This window comes from Physcomitrium patens, chromosome 22, assembly GCF_059467195.1.
Source record: "Physcomitrium patens ecotype Gransden chromosome 22, ASM5946719v1, whole genome shotgun sequence".
NCBI classification, from domain to species: domain Eukaryota; kingdom Viridiplantae; phylum Streptophyta; class Bryopsida; order Funariales; family Funariaceae; genus Physcomitrium; species Physcomitrium patens.
In genome coordinates this window covers 9,627,689-9,644,984 of record NC_143431.1, presented here as the reverse complement: position 1 = coordinate 9,644,984, position 17,296 = coordinate 9,627,689, and the positions used below count along the sequence as shown (strand labels likewise).

The 17,296-nt window shown below is 40.7% G+C and overlaps 1 protein-coding gene across 3 annotated transcripts; it reads right to left on the bottom strand.

The window, feature by feature from the left end:
• Positions 1-5,677: 5,677 nt before the first annotated feature.
• Positions 5,678-15,619, bottom strand: LOC112274783 (protein CELLULOSE SYNTHASE INTERACTIVE 1). 3 transcript variants are annotated; one of them, XM_024504542.3, is made up of 7 exons: positions 15,445-15,619; positions 13,671-13,804; positions 10,227-13,431; positions 7,402-9,946; positions 6,810-7,264; positions 6,381-6,497; positions 5,678-6,131 (listed from the first exon to the last, which is right to left on the bottom strand). In XM_024504542.3, exons 2-7 carry the CDS (start codon positions 13,799-13,801, stop codon positions 5,988-5,990), a joined length of 6,597 nt encoding a protein of 2,198 aa, XP_024360310.1. In that variant the 5' UTR covers positions 13,802-13,804; positions 15,445-15,619; the 3' UTR covers positions 5,678-5,987. The 3 variants fall into 3 exon arrangements, with proteins under 3 accessions (XP_024360310.1, XP_024360309.1, XP_024360311.1); XM_024504541.3 differs by lacking the exon at positions 15,445-15,619 and adding an exon at positions 14,823-15,227; XM_024504543.3 differs by lacking the exon at positions 15,445-15,619 and adding an exon at positions 14,925-15,227.
• Positions 15,620-17,296: the final 1,677 nt, after the last annotated feature.

Sequence of the window (17,296 nt, the reverse complement as noted above, 5' to 3'; positions counted from 1 at the left end):
TCAACCTTGATTTCCAATTAGTCACCTTTTGATATTAATCTATGATTTTTCTACATAAATTTTAATAAATGATATTCTTTATTTCCACCTAATATTTTTTAAAATATTATTTTTTCTAGCCTACTTTATTTTGTCTTATTTATGGCTCTACAAACAAAGTAGAAGCCATTTTTATAAAAACCCTAATTTATTTTAATAATTTCAAGGTAGCTACAACAAAGCTTATTTAGAATAAAAAACAAAAATAGACTTCAAGACAAGAGGAGTATTTTTTTCAAAACTTTATTTAAATTCTTCACATTCTTCAAGATATACAATCTTCTAAGCTATGTTATATCATTGGAAATGTGTCTATTACCAAGAATATACATGTTATTTTAGGTCTATTAAAACTTATTGATGTAGCAAAAATAAAATCATTGAATTAATGAACTTGCTGTTGGTAGACTAATTTTATACCTCAAGTATTTTAAAAGTTGCTTGTGACTATAAAAAACAACTATCTTATTTATTTGTCCAAGATATTTTGGATCCTTATGTGCAACCTTGTGATATAAAGGTGGTATGATAAAATACTTTATGTTGTAGTTAACATAGTTGAAGAGCCACATAAAATATTTCATACATTTTTCAACTTTGTCAAATCATATGCATTTTTGGGAGATGGATCAAATATTATTCTAGATATAAATAGTATATAATGTATAATTGTTGAACTTAATGTAAATGAAAGATAACATGCCATAGAATTTTATACTAATACCACACAATTGTTTAATCATTCTAACTTTGAATATCAAAGAAGGATGTTAATTGAACAAGCAATGAATTTAAATTGTTTACATAAATAATAGCTATAGTTTTAAAAAAGCAATTGCATTTGTTTACTACAAAGATATTTTTTCCATCATTCTTAAAAAAAAAAGCTATAATACAAAGTCTAATTCAACTCTAAATAAATAGTGATGTAACTTAAAGCAAAGAATAAAAACCATTACATTTCTAGAAATTATAGGATCTAAAAAAACTAGACAAATATTTTTTTATCATCTTCAAAAACTAATAAGATTCTTTAACACTAAATAAAAATTTATTTTTTATTAATAATGTTAATACAATAAATTATAATAAAATATTTTTCAAAAAAAAGAATTAATTTATCTATCAAATAATATAAAAAACATGTTATTCTAAATTCTTAGAAATAAATTATGAATCTTTAAAGATAGGAAGTAAAAAACAAAAAGTTAAGTAAATGGATTTTTTTTCAAAAATAACTTGCTTAAATAGTTAAAGATTTAAGCTTTATTAAGCCTCACAAATAGTATGTTGGGTAGCTTCTTTTTCCAACTTTCACATTGAACTTCCAATGCCAAGTGTTTTTACATATATTATTCATCTAATCTAAATTTTCATAGATATTAGCAATCATATTAGCTACTAGCTTATTAAATTTTACTTCAATCCAATTTGAACATTGCTATAAATCCCCAGAAATCATATCAATCCTTAAAATACCAATTTTTTATTTTAATCTATTTAAATTTTAATAAATTTGAATTTGACTTAACATTTGGATTCAAATTCACGTCACACTTCTAATACAAGTATATGTACTATTTCTCAAAATTTCACCTAAAAGATTCTTTTAGAATTTATAAAAAAAATTAAAATATAAAATATATTATATTTTTCAAAAAATTAATTATCTAAAATCAAAATGAGTTGCATAACTCTCACAAAGTTATTACAAATTCAAATTGCTCAAAATCAACACTATTTTGTTATATTAAAATAAACTTGAGAATAAATTAGGTATCTCTTTGTCAAAAAATTTGATTTTATCTTAAATTTAGATTTACAATCCAAAAAGAATGCTTAAGGTATTTAAATATACCTTTGTGGCAAACTTCAACAATCCAAGAAAGTTTCTAATTATACTATATATTCTTTATTAATCTTAAAAAATTCTAAAAAAATATTATTACACTTTTATTAATTCCAAATTAATCTTAAAAAATCCTTAAAAATCCTAATTAAGTCCTAAGAAATACTAATCAATTCTTAAGAAATCATAAAGAAATTATAACCAAATCCTAGCCAATTTTAGAGAACTTCTAAATAAATTTTAATGTAATCCTAATTAAATTTTAATCAAATTCGTATTGAATCCTCAAAAATCATAATCAAATCTTAATCAAATTTCTAAAAAATCCTAATAAATTCTTAAATAAAGTCTATGAAAAAGTTTAAATTTTAATAATTATTAATTTAAATAGTAATAACAATTAAAGTTTTTTTAAATTCTTAATCTATTAGTTAACAATTAATATACAAATTTTGAAGAAAAAAAATATCTAATTGAAAGAAAATACTCCTAATCTACTAAAGTGTTGGCCATCTTCTTTTTCAAACTTTAATGACAATCTTCTAGCATCAATAAGTCCTCTTTGTCCTATGTATTTTCTCTCAAAATTTTCTAATTTTTTTGAAACTATGTCAAATATCAGCACACAAAAGAATTATATAAAATCAACTAGCATATTGCTAAAAATTGTAGAAATCCTCATTGATCTTCAAAATCCAATTTTTGAGACTATAATTCATTTAAATCTCAATTAATTTTGATCTAATTGCTCGATTGAACTTATTCTAACAAAAAAAATTAAATAACTAAATCTATAGAGACACAAATTTTCACTTGCAGATTTGCTATAGAGTTTACAAACATTACAAAAATTTAAGCCATGTTTTATTCTAAAAAAAAAAAAAAAAACAAAAAATACAAAAAATACAACAAATGAACAAAAAAAATCACCTCAAATAATCCTAACTTTGAAAAATTCTCACAAAATTTATATCAATTCAAATTCTTTAAAACCAACATTTAAAGAAACTATATTAATTTTTCTTTCTAACCTTTACTCTTTGATCAATAAAAATATCTCTATATTTGCCATAGATATGAAATTTTTTATCTTAGAATTTATTTCAACTCTAGTTTGTAATTGGTCCTTTTTAGATATTAATCTAAGCTTTTTTCAGGTAATTTTTGCTAAAAGCTGTTCTTTACTTTTACTTAAGGATTTCTATTTTAGTTGTATTATATTACAAAAATACAAGTAAAAATGATTTAAATTTTTTTTTTTATCTTATACTTCAATAAAATAAAATAAAACAAAAGACCTTGATTTTTCCATAGGTATGCAATTTAATGCATTAAATTCTAGTTTTAACTTTAGATCACAATTGGTCCTCCTTAAATATTAATCTAAGATTTTTTTAGATAAGTTTTACTAGAAACTATTGGTGGTTTTTACTTAAAGATGCCTATACTATTATTTTTTCAAAAATACCTTATTTTTCCTTGTTTATGATTCCACAAAGTAAGCAAAAGTTTTTTTAATAAAAAGAGCAATATAAAGATTACTTTTATCTATATTTTTTATAAGAAAGATTACTTTTATCTATAATTTTTTTTACCAATTCCTTAATTAAGCTCTCTTATAAAATAGGTCTTTTTTATTCTTTCACCTAATAGTTGTGTTACAACAAAACAATGCACACCTTAAATCTTTACAAGCATTTTGATATAAGACTAAAATGTATAAAAAACATGATCTAGTATCAACTACTTATGCTTTTGCATGAATGCCAATGGATTACATTTTAATTAGAAATTCAAATAAATAGATCCAAATAAAATTTGATGCATTCAAAGATAAAGATTAGAATTGAAAATAACATGCCTTGCTTGCATTTTGTTAAAATAGCCTTGCAAAATATAAAAAAACTATATGGAAAGATCCAACACAATTTAGATTTGATATTTATATGAGTATAATTTATTTTTGGAATTATTCCTAAATTCATTAGTATATCCTATTATATTTTATGTGTATTTATTATATTTTAAAATAATAAGAATTTTTATTAATTAATGTGCTTTAATACACATGTATATTATTTTTATTTTCTAAAATTTCTTACAAAGATATAAAAAGGCACTTATAAAATAAAATAGCCACCATAAAATATTATATTATTATGTATGTAATTAATTAACATTATATTAATTCACAACTACTAATCATCATATGAATCAATATAAATTAATCTTTAAAAAATAAATATAATGGTACATTATATTATTTTATAATCTAAAAATTTGTATAATTATATAAAAAATAAATTTGAATGTTTGGTGTATTTATAGTTATATTTGTAATTATCAATTTTTAAAAGAAGAGATAAAGGATGACCTAAGCTTTTGATGTTTTATAAAACTCGTTGTATATAGAAAGATTATAATAAAATATAATATTATATTCTTAGTTATATATACTTTTTATCACAATATATGCAAGACTTATAAAGATTATCACAAAATTTATAATAATAATTTATAAAAATTCTTCGAAGAAGTATTCAATACTTTATTTATATCAAAGTAGCATATATTATATATTACAAATTTTAAAAAGTAATAATAGTTAGAAGTAATTTGTTTAGTAAATATTACGTTGACCTTATTATTAAAAAAAATAATTAATAGACTATATCTAATTGAATCTATTCTTCAAAATTCTATAAAATCTCTTATATAAAATAACTAAAGAGGGAGGAGGGGGTGACAAACCAACAAGATAAACAAGATAAGACAAAAACCATCTTTTATTGGATGCATCTTTTATTATTTTTATCAAAAAAATACATCAAAAGTGAAGCAACAGTTGAGTTTATAAGGCCTTAATAGAATTCCTACTGAATAAGATAACTTAGAGTGATTTTTGAGAGTGATTTTTGAGAATAATGTAGAGATAACTCAGAGTGATTTTTTGATTAGCTTAACTGATTTTTCTTCTCTCTGCAGATTGATTCAGCTATAGGATTTGGTTTAAATTTTGTTATATTGGATGGTATTTTGAGTTTTGCTATATAGGATTGAACATTCTCGACTTTTGAAGGTTCTTGGAAATGTTGATGGTTGTGCCATTTTTGCTTATATGTCATATGTCAACATTAAAAACAACTTTTTGTGACTATGTGATATGTAAAGCATCTATGTAAAGCTCGACTTTTTTGCATCTTCTTCAATATTGTAAATTTTTTTTTTCTCAAAATAGATAATGAGGTCAATAATCAAAGATTTTAAAGTGGTTCTATTTTATTTTGTAGAGTAGAATATAAACTGATTGCTCATTTTGGAGAATTGTGCATTTTTTTGTTACAAGGTTTGTATGGTGTATTTAATGGCATGTATATATTCTATTTTTTTTTACTCATACAATATGGCTCCAAAAAATAAGTATATAATGTAATAAGGGCAAAATTTGATGAATTCAAATAAATAAGTAAGGTATTTTTTAAAGGAAGTTAAAAAAATAGAAATAAAAAAGTATATATATTTAAGAAAGTTTCATGTATATTTAATTTTTTTTTACTCACTAACATATCTTTCTGTAACAACAGCATGGTTTCAACTAATATTAATATATTGTATTTAGAAAATGGAATTTTCATTTTTTCTAATCATCTATTTAAAAGAATCTATAAAATAATTTATTTAAAAATTGGATCATAATAGAAAAAATGTATGGCATAGACAAAGATGGCTTCACATTTGTATTTTGAATTACAAAAAGACTCTCACACAATTTAGAAGAAAACTCTACAATAGAACCAATTTTTTTCTACAATTAATATTAATACCCAACTATAAAGAGCTGCAAAATAATACAAATTGATTTAAAAGAGACTAGAGATTTACTCAAAGTGCCTCCTAGCAGACCTTATATGTAATTACACGTGAGAGCCTTCTAGGTGATAACGAACTCTGGTTCACGGCAGCAAAAGCCACTAATGTGGGGTCCCTTCTTCTGTATCACTGGTGACTTTCCATACTCTACACAAACTAAACTAAACTAAACTGTGAAACTAAACTACACAAACTACTTCCCATCATCATATAACTTATACCAAGGCTCTCATCGGTTGGACCATTGGAACTCCACTTCTAAAGTTCTCGGCGTTCCGTCCCGGTTCGTCTCAGGTTGCAATGTATACTGCCCACTAATGGTTCCCTGCATCACAACTCTGTCTATCTGAATAGTCACCTTTCCTAACGAACCCTGTAGAGGATACAACACAATACGGAGATGGGGTTAGTCCTTCACCTTCGACTAGCTAGAGCATATCAACCATTGGTCCTTGTGGCTACGTATAATGCAAACAGCTGTGGGCTAATAAAAAAGTGGACTGAAAAAAGGTATCAGCTGCAAAGACAATTTACTACCGATCATCCTGTTTTGCATGCCAGAAAGACGAAAGTAACATGTAGCTATATCGTCTGTGCAATTCCATCTGGTGCAATTACTGACCTTGCCAAAAGCACCCTTGTTTCTACAAGAGATGTGAAGCTTTTGTCCTTTGGGTGGATAGTCATACGCCCATGCAAAACCTTGCTTCCACTGCGGAGACACGCTTTGATTCACAACCTGCACCAAACAGGACGACATTCATCAAAGCTGAGCACCAAGTCAGGCGTACTACGTCGACTCAGATCGGACGGGATGAGATCCACAACACTTGTTTTTTTACATCGCCAATGCAGAAATCTCAGTCAAGGTAAACAAATGTACACCGACCACACGTGCGCACTGCCAGTACCCCGATTGAACATCTTTTTTCAGTATTAATCAATACTTCTACAACTCACATGCATCCTCCACTCACGGTTCTATAACCATGCATTCTATGTTCGTAGTTGCAAAACAAATCCAGAGAAGAAGCTAGAGGTCTCCGCACACCTTTGTCTGACGTGGGGGACCATTGCCAAGTGTCAACTTGCAGAAGGCGTTTGTGCTCCCCACGGATTGCTTCAGGTTAAGACCTTGCTTCACGGTCACCACCAAGCTGCCAGGTAAACATTGCAGTAGAATTTCAGCCTTCTCGACGAACCGTGGCGGCCCCTCTCTAACCAAGTACTGAAGAATTGGTATCGCTTCGGCTGCGGCCATGGCTTGCGCCTTCCCTACTTCCGCGGGACTATCTGCCCAGTCCTCCTGCAGCAGGAACAGACCATCCAGCGCAGCTTCCTGTGCTACCTCGTTTCCAGCCTTCAAAGCACCCACTAGCTGTGCAATGCTCTGCGTGGCCTCGTCAGTCGACCGCAGTCGGGGGAAGTTTCCCAGCATCACGGTTAATGCCCTTGCAACGTCTTCATTCACAGAGGCGGTGGCCCAGAGATCCTTCTCCAGGGCAGCTGTTCCAAACAATAGTTCAAGCTCAACATCAAGCTCCAACACGCAACAAGTAAACTGGTCACTCTAGACAGGGGAGAATATTAGCTTCTTTACCATCACAACAATACCGGTAACTTTCACTCAATTGTCAACTCACCTGCTAGAGCCAGGATCATTTCACTGGAAGCATATTCTTGTATCGTGTGATTTGCGAACAACTGCCCGATCAATATAGCTGCTTGCCCTACGCTCTCCGAGTTGCTAGACGCCAAAAGCTCCTGAACCACCTGAACACCCCCAGCCTCTGCGACAGCTCGCTTGTTCGCACGGCTGCTGACCACCACGTTCTGCAATGCGCACACCGATACTACCTTCATCTCCTCGGTCGGCTGGTCCTCCAGCAGGTTGACTAGTGCTCGACAGGCTGAAACTGCATCACTGCTGCGGGACAGGCCTTCGTGTTGAAATAAGTCACCAAGAGCAAGAGCTGCCAGAAGGCGAGCCGGCTGTGTGCGCGTCTGAGGATCCAGCAAATACTGCGATAATGGCGAGATTGCAAGCCTCGCCGCCTTCGCATCCCGCACCTTGAAGTTGTTGAACAAAGCCTCCAAAAGACGGGCTGCCGCTTCCTCACACTGGTGGCACCGCAGCAGCTCCAACAAGGCTTCCACGGCTCCTGCCTCGGCCATGCCCTCAGCGCTGCACGAATCTTCCCTCTCCAGCAAAATCAGGGCGTTCAACGCCACCACTACTATTGCCACGTTGCTGGACCGCAACAACTTCACCAGCACTGCTAGAGGCACCTTAAAGTAGTATTGGGAACTAAACCGAAGCACGTTTGACAGCACCAGGGCTGCTGCCTCCCACAGAGCGTGAAGCGGCTGTGGATCCGTCTGCAGCAATAGACCAGAGAGCTCAGTGATGCCCCCTGCATCCGCGATCGCATTCGGCCAGCTGCTCGACGCACTCTCCAATGCTCGTATCGCCTCTTTCTGCAGGCTCGGCACTCCCACCCCTACCAATCTCACAAGTGCAGCCACCGCTTGTTGCGTAAACACGTCACGCTGGAATTGCTCCAGCGCCAGAAGGTGGGACAGAAGCTCTGCAGCCAGCTGCTGGACGGGTTGGGATGAGGAATCCAGCAACAGAACGAGGGGCTCGATGGCCTGATTAGGTGTCAAAGTCAGGTTCGCCAGACGCTGCGGTTTTTCGAAAATGTTCACCAAAACTTGCATTGCACTGTGCAGCCCGGAAGTGCTCAAATCCGACCGAGTCAAGGAAAAGAAAAGCGGCTCCACAACCTTGGCTGCCGCCACTCCCTTGGCAATATTGCTGTTGTTCGTCAGAATGCGCAGCAGCTCCGCACACAGTGCACACAGCGAATCTGGAGCTTCCGGAAGTATGTCCAGCACGTTGTTAATGATGCCGCCTTTCACCATGTCCAACTTGCATAAAGGACGGTCCTTCGCCAGCTTGATGAGCCCACTCACTGCAGACTCGTGCAGACTGAAATTGGTTCCAACCACTAGGTCCACCAGAGGCATCACGGCCCCATTGGCAGCAACAGCCTCAGCCTGTTGCTCGTCGTCCAGCAGATTGTCCAGCGCACAAGCGCCGGCGTATTGGGCAGAGGGTGAATCCACATCCAGCAGTGCCACCAAGGGAGAGATGCAACAGGTTGCCTCCGGAGTGGACCGAACTCGAGGGTTGTTGACCAGCGTTCGGCAAAGGTTGGCAGCATCCTCTTTCAGTTCCAGCGAGCAGTCCGACAGCAGCACCCTGCACACTCCCTCCACGGCGTTGGCCTCAGAATCAGCGATGGCCAATACCTTAGAAGGGTTGTCCTCCGAAAGCGTGATGAGTGCACTGATAGCAACGCGCTGCTCCTTTTCCACTCCGGAGCTCAGCATTTCCACCAGCGGGGCGATGGCTTGTCCAGCTGCATGCCCTACTCTGATGTGCTCCGCGGCAAACAGCTCCTGCAATGCCCTGGCCGCACTCAGACGAGAGCCCCGACTCCCGAAACGTAGAACAGCAACCAACTGTTCCAAAGCACACACCGCAGAATCGTGTCGGCGCAGCTCTGGAGAGGTAAAAAGGATCCTCAAAAGATCTGCTGTAGCTTCTTCGATCACATCCTTTGGCCCGATAGACAAGTACTTGGTTAACCCATCCAAAGCACCAGCTTCTGTCATTGCAAGTTTGTTCACGTTGTTGTCGTTGGCCAGCTGAGTGAGCAGACCAAGAGCAAGAGGTGCAGCACCTGGACGATCAGCAAGAGGCTTCAACAAATTCACGAGCATTGGGATGGCCTTCCGAGCAGTTGCCCCAACCCGAATGTCGTCCACTCGGAATAACCATTCCAGTGCAACCTCATCGGGATGGCCGTGGAGTCCAAACTCCTTCGACAGAGAAACAAGCTTGCTGATATCCGACGCTGACATGCCCAACATCTGAATCAAACCTCCTGCAGCCCCTGAATTGGCCACCGCCAGCAAGGTGCCACGGTTGCCATTGCACACCAGGCTGGCTAAAGCTTGAGCTGCAAAGTATCGATCGATTGTCTCTTGCGACTTCAACAAGGTAACTAGTGATGGTATCGCTCGCATTATTGCAGGAGCCCGCGTCACATCTCTGTCAGAGAACAAAATCGCAAGCAGGAGTGCACTTACCCACGTACTCCCATTGTCCTCCACTTCAGCCTAAATTCCATAATGTTTCCACACCAAGTAAGGAACTCATCCCATGTTCCATGAACGCTCTGAATACCAAACTGAAACCCTTCATTTGTCTCAATAATCACATCGTATTGCAAGATCAAGCTTGTCAATGTCCACTCCACCACCATGCCAAAACACACACTCAATTTTCTACAAACGGCAGCAGGACGCCACAAAATACCAAGTGTGAGCAATCGGCACGCATCACAGACCCATCGATACATGACAAAAATAAATACTCCAACGAACAAAACAATCTCACCTCACGAGCATTGGGTGCGAATATTGCAAGCTTCTCGGTCACAACTTCGATTGCACCTGCTTCCGTGATTGCAAGCTTGCTCAGACCATCAATTGAAGCAATCACACACAGCAACCACAGAGCAGCTGTGCCTCCTGATATCTGCGCAGGCCCGTAATCCAAAAATACGCCCCCATCCGCTCCATCATGTGCTTTCTCCTTCCTCCTGGATACACCACTTTCATCAACAGTGAACGTCACATCTTCCTCTTCACTATCACAGGTGCCAAGTTCATCCCCTGTCTCTTCCAAAGACTTGAAGCTTATCATATCGACTAAGGATCGGACAAGCTCCACAGAGAACCCAGCTTCACGAAGAGCTACCATAGTCACAAGCCGGTGCTCCTTTGCCGCACAGATCAGCAACGCAGTGCCTCCAACCTTCACCTCCAAGCTTGACGACTGAATGATGCGATCCGCTAGTGCTGCAATGCATTTCTGATTGTCGGCAATCAGATCGCCCAGAACCACTGGCTGATCTCGACACAGCCTTGACAGGACCTCAATGGCTTTCCCCTGCACTGTCGCCTCCCCCACTGCAAGACACGTTACTAGAGGACTCATGCTGAATGGGGCTTCTGCCAAGACGGCCCACAGTGGATGACCGAATGAACCGCCTCTACTCGTTGTCCTTGCCAACGATGCAAGAGCCTCAAGGGCTTCAGACGTCGAGCTCTCTTCCGAGTTCCCAGCGGCAAGAAGAGATACCAGCGCCAGGACAGTGCCGCACTGATGCACACGCTCCACCATCACATCGTTCACATGCTGAGACCGAAGCAACCGGGCAACTGCTCCAGCGGCATGCTCCTTGCCCTCTAAGCTGCCCTCCTGCAGCGTTCGCGTGAGGGGTAATATGATATCCTCAGCAGGTGCCTTTTCGGCTATCTCCACGTCCAGCATAAGGTTCGCCACAGCCGTGGTCGCAACTTCCGCCACACTGATGCTCGAAGACCTAGCCAAACTGATCAAGGGCAACATGGCATCCTTGCCCACCGACGCAACCTTCTGATTCTGCCTGATGCACCCGAATAGAGCGCCTAGTGCCCGCGCTGCCTGCAGCGCAATCTGCTCGCTGGCTTCACTCACAAGCTTGATCAATGGAGGAATCGCCTTCACAATATCCGGGCTCTCGCATACATCTGGCCTGCAAGCAAAGATCTCTGCCAAAACGGAAGCTGAGTGCTCCTGGGTCTCGCATTTGCCGCTTCTCAGAAGCTCTATCAAAGTCTCCAGAGCCTCGTACGCCGGGGCGCCCTCCTGGAAAATATCCTCCTGGGAGGCCACGGAGAGCAAGCACCCCACCACGTGAAGAACGTGGACCTTCGAAACTGGCAACTCCTCGGTTAGCAATGCAGTCAAATTGCTAATGGTGCTCGCATCCGAATCCTGCACCAGTTGTGTCAGCGCTCTCGCTGCGATCCCTTGTCCCATGTAACCAGCATTCTTTAGCAACCCCAAAAGTGCAGGGACGGCCTCTGCTGTCTCCACACACACCCGAATATCTTCGCTGTGATTGCACAGGTTGCCAAGCACAACAGCCGAATCCTCTATCGCTTTCTCTGAACCGCTCTCAAGAAGTTGCACCAGTGGCGGGATCCCTCCGGCTGCAGTGATGGCCCATTTGCTCTCTTCTATCTCTTGCGTCATGATCGACAGCAACGAAGCTGCGTATTCCTGCTGCTGCTCCGTAGACTGGCCCAACAAGGATATCAGAAGCTGCACACCGTCCCGACCACGAAGCGCTTGCCACAGATCTCTGTGCCCGCAACAGATGTCCATCAGAGACATCGTCAGGCTCTCTTGCATCTCACCGCTGGCCATCATGATCAATCCAACCACCATCTTCTTCCCTTCCGAATGCTCTAAACCCCGTGCCAGGTACCCATTGCCATACAGACTCATCAGAGCTCCAATCGTGCGCTCCTGAATCAACACCGAAGTGTGGTGCCCAAGATGCTTCATCAGAACCTCCTCCACATGAAGAGGGTGTACGGCTTCCACTGATTCGTCACTGTCGTCCAAAACCTTGAGTGCATACGCCAATGCTCCGATGGCTTCGGCTGTCTTCACTTCGGACTGCCCCTTGGAGCTAATAATTTCGCCAAGAGTCACGATCAGAGCAGGCAGACCTCCAAGTATGTTGGCAGATGCACCAAGAGCGTTCTCCTGCAGAGCTTGGATGAACTTATCTTGCATCACCCCCTTGGAGGTGCCAACCGTTTCGCGGATCAACTTGTCCATCCCACCAGCAGCTTTTATAGCGTACCTAGATTCCCAGTTGTTAGCAGAAAGAGCTTGTAGAGCACCGGCCGCTTCAGCTCGCACTGAAACATCCTCGGCGCTTAAAAGCTGCAGCAATGGTCCCATGGCTCCGGCGTGCAGCACCAGCTCACCGCTATCCTCAACTGCTGACATCAGACTCGCCATCAGAGACGCTGCATTCCTCTCCGTTTGCGCATGTCCAGATGCCAGCAGCCTCACCAGAATACCGACACCGCCAGCATCCAGCGTGGCAGGCCAAAAGCCTTCGCTGCTGTTGCACAGGTTGCGAAGGGCTCCAGTCAGCAATCCAGGAAGAGAAGGGTCCAGGCTAAGTCTCGGCTGGAGCTGCTCCCACAAGCTCACAACCACCCCTTCCGTGGAAAAGATTTTCGACCCAACGTGATCCTTTGCACCTCCCTGAGACACGGCATTCAGGGCACGAGCCGCCACCGTCTGTGCCTCAGGAGAATCGGACTTCAGCAGTGCCAGGAGAGGTGGAATGCAACCCCCTAGTAACACTTTTACGCGCAGGTCCTCTTCCTTGCACAACACCCCCAGGATTGCGGCAGCATTCACTCTAGCAACCAAGGATCCAGATCGAACCAGCCCAACCAGTGCAGGCACAGCCTGTGGGTGAGAACCAACTGCCGCTCGAGCGGCCTCTTGGGTATCGGCCAATTCGAACACAATCCTAGAAGTGATCTCCTTCTCTTCTGTCGACGTGGACGTTGAGCGAAGTTGTTCAATGCAATCCGACATTTTCGCCACTATCCCATCAGATACGACCTCCTCCTCCTCCTCCTCTGCTGATGCCGGTGCGGACAACATTGCTAGGATCTGTTCAATTTTGCAGTTCGCAGCTCCTGACTCCACCTCCTCCATGTCTGAAAGGTTGCTCCATTGCCTGCACAGGACACTCACTGCTTTAGATCTTCTGGTCGAAAATGTCGCACCTAATAGACATCCACAATTTCGAGCGCGTAGTAAGCTATAAAAATCTTGGCTTTTGTGACACGTGCATTCGCACCGTATCCTCGAAGGCTTTCAGTTACACGCTCTAAAATGAATCCGAAAAGGAGAAGGCTACTTGGCACATGCTTGACCCTCAAATCAAACCCATGACTGAAACTGCAAGAAACATACCTTGTCAGCAAATTTGCTACGAGTGACTCGGGGGTCTCGGGTAACTCCTTGCTTACTGGTGCCGACTGGGGAGCCTCGGCCGACGTGAGAGTTTCCGGCGTCTGCGAACGCAGCTCCTCAGCCTGTGCCATCTCCTGCGCTCAAACCAATTACTCGTCAATAAGTACACAACCGCCAAAACGAGGCTGTCGTTAGACAAGCAGGTCACTGCGCTGAAGTGTGCAAGCCAGCACCCACAATCGCAAAGACTAATCGAGTTAACCATCGGCTGCTATCTTCTCACTCAAACCGGGAAATATAAATAAATAAGAATGATGGGAATTTGTAAATCATTATTGGATGATCCTGCTCATGGTATGAGCTCGACTCCATCTACTGTAATTATATTTCGACAAGCACACTTCCAGACTACGGCGGTCCACATACAGAAACGTTACACTAATGGAACCAATCGTGCGGATTCGGAGACGCTCTATCAAACGCAAGTCCAATACGAAGCCAACCGCAATGCACCTGCCACGACTCTCAACCTCCGAATTCAAAAGAAATGCTCGCAACTCAGTCCATGATGTATCAACATCTGCCATTCCAGCAACCAGGACGGAGCTCAAGCCACACCACGATCTTCGTCAAATCCACTCACCAAACACGCTTCCTGCTACAATACGATGGGCAGAGGAAGAAAATGTGCGCCAACATAATCAGGCTGCAGCTTCACAAGCATGTTTCCGCATAGAAAGGCACTCAAAATTTTACTACTGAATCACCAAACAAGGAGTCACCGATTGGCGATCTGGTCGAAGAAAATCTGATGACTCGACAGCCCTGCGAGGAGACGCCACTGATCGCCAGTGATTATAGCTCCGAGGAGAGACAAGAAACAGAGACACCACGAATTGCGAAGCACCTATCTGGTGCACGTATCTGACTCTCGAGCAGCTACAAGATCCTCTCGCTGCTCATACGTGCAACTAACTCACCAAACAATGTACTCCCTCGCTTCCCCATTTCTAAAGTGTCCAATGTCACAAAAATGCACACGCATGCCCACAGCCGAGCTGCGTTCTCCGCCACGAGCAAAACCTCAACCTCGCACCCATCAACATCAACAACACTGCAGAATCCAACTTCCAGCATAACACAGGCGCAAACCTGGGAATGCTGAGAATCGGGCATGGCGTCGGCGGATCAACTCAGCAAGCCCATCCACATACCCCACACTCTCTGAGTCCTTGCAAACTCCACAAAATATACCTCCCTCCTCCTGAGCCCCCTTCGTGGGCTTCCTCAGTCCCGGCGAAACGCCCCCACCTTGCTCAGAAACGTCTTTCCCCTCACGTGACCATTCTCAAGGGCGACTCCTCCGCCTCTGCAGCTATGCATCTCACTCGAGACCCCGCTGAATAATTGGATCCAACTGCATCACTCATGCATCAACGCCACTCAATTCACCACTCGACGAAACTAAGCTGCACCAAGCTTTACAGTCTCGCCCCGCTGGGCCCAACCCAAGAAACCAAACAGTCTGCTTTCTATGGTGGGGTATTCACGCTGGAGACAAGCGACACGTTCCATCAAACCCCCCCCCCCCCTCGCAATCACCCGAACCTAACGAACAACAGACATCATGCCTCTAGACCTCCTGGAAGGTGAATAATACGTCACAGCTATAATACAAGCTAATCGCCGCAGACTCGAAGGACCGTCGCCACAGAGCCCAGCAGAGCAGAGCATGAGCATCCCCGAATGAATGAAAAGCACTGTAGTCATGCACCTGCCAAAACCCACGGGACACCGAACTGGGTGGGACAAAACCGGCGACGACCCGTCTCCCCAACAAATCAGCTTCTACGTCTCCGTATGCAGGCTTGCCCCCAAGGAAGTGGCGCTATGGCGCCTGAGCTGGGTCTGCAATAGAACCAGCACTCCCCTCTCCTGTCTGCCTGCCAGAAAAATGTCTACTAGTCGGCCAGGCTGCGAGTGTCAGAGACGAGGAGGACAGTGGCCCAGATAAGACAACCAGACAACAGACACTCCTCACCACACTCACACTCCCACTCCCACTCATGTATACTCCACGCTACTTCCCAGCACCCCAATTATGGACCCGCCCTCAAGTCTTCCCTTCCACCTCCCGCAATCGCACGCTCCTGTCATAGTCCATTGCATGCATTCTGCACCTGAACAAGCCGACTTAAGAGCAGAACCGGAAGCGATCGAAAACCACGCTTACATACTTTACACCTTTCTTAACGGACCCGTTGGACGGAGACTTGACGAGCGACGATTCAACGACGACGGAGACGCAGCAGCGGCGAGAATAGTGAGCGGATGCGGGCCACCCACCCAGTTCGGAGTTGGTAGACAGACTGTGGTAGTATTAGTGTGTGTGTGTGTGAGAGTGTGTGTTAGAGTGTGTGTGTCCTGGGGAAGATCGATAGCTGCGACCATGCAGTTGTTGTAACTGTGGGTACTCACTCACTTACTTACATACTCGAATCTTAACAGGGGAATGAATGAGTAATCCTCAACTGCGATTGGATTCCACCGACGGCCCATCGAGTCCTGTTTTTCTGATGCCTCCGAATGCGGCCTTTTTTCCAGAGACTCGTCGCGACGACGCCGTCTCCGTTCACGATGGTGCTCTCATTGATTGGGGGTCAGGATTTTGTCACGTCTCGATTTTTTGTCTCGTTGTTGTTTTGTTTCTATTTTAATAAATAAATAAATAAATAAATAACAGAAAATGTGGTATGCATAGTTCTTGGATTTGGATGTGGGGATTTCGATTCAGCACAAACTTTTTTTGCTATGGGTTGTGTCATGGGGATGTTGGAGATGTAGATTTATCGAATTGTCTTAAGTGGTTTTGCTCTTTTGTTTTAGATTGAATTAGCAAGTCACAATGAGACCATCTTAATTTCTATTCCATTGTTAAGTTGGATTTTATTTAAACCATATTTCTAATTACTTAAATTTTCTTTCATTATTTTTTGAGAATGATTTTTTTATTGTCTTGTTTGTTTCCATGCATTTGGATATTATTTTTCTTTTATAAGATTTGTCTATTTGTAATTAACATTAATATATAATGATATTTTATCTTTTTTAGTCTAATAACTATTTTTCCACAAGTTTTCACAAATTCTAAAGTTATGATTTATAAGAAGTATTAGAAGAAACAAGATCGTTTTTAATTGGAACAATCTAATTTCTAATTTTAGAAGCTTAATTTTTTTTTGTATAGCTTATCAATCAAATAGTATGAATATGAGCTTGGAATTTATAACCAATATTAATAATTTTTTTGGTTGATTTCTAATTTTTTTGGTTGTTTTTAAACTAAAGAATTTTATGCATATATGTCAAATTAATGTGTAGTTGTTTTTTTTAAAACTATTCTTACATTATTTAGTAGATCTTTGTTGTTGGATATTTAAATCAATTATAAAAAAATATTGGATCTTACTAAATTATTTTCTTCTAAATTTCAATTCAATCTTTTTTGGATGTGAATGTAAATATGAGGCAATTTATGTCCACATCATTTCTATTGTGATCCAATTTTTAATTTAATATGTGGTCTAGGACTAGATGTTAAGGCAAAATCTATCTAAAATTTTGTT

Bases quoted from the DNA above. Each gene is read 5' to 3' on its own strand.
- LOC112274783 (XM_024504541.3), bottom strand. From the start codon at position 14,846: ATGCCCGATTCTCAGCATTCCCAG. The intron at 13,432-13,670 runs GTATGTTTCTTG...TGTCCTGTGCAG, and splicing joins GTAGCAAATTTGCTGACAAG to GCAATGGAGCAACCTTTCAG. The intron at 6,132-6,380 runs GTCAGTAATTGC...TATCCTCTACAG, and splicing joins ACAAGGGTGCTTTTGGCAAG to GGTTCGTTAGGAAAGGTGAC.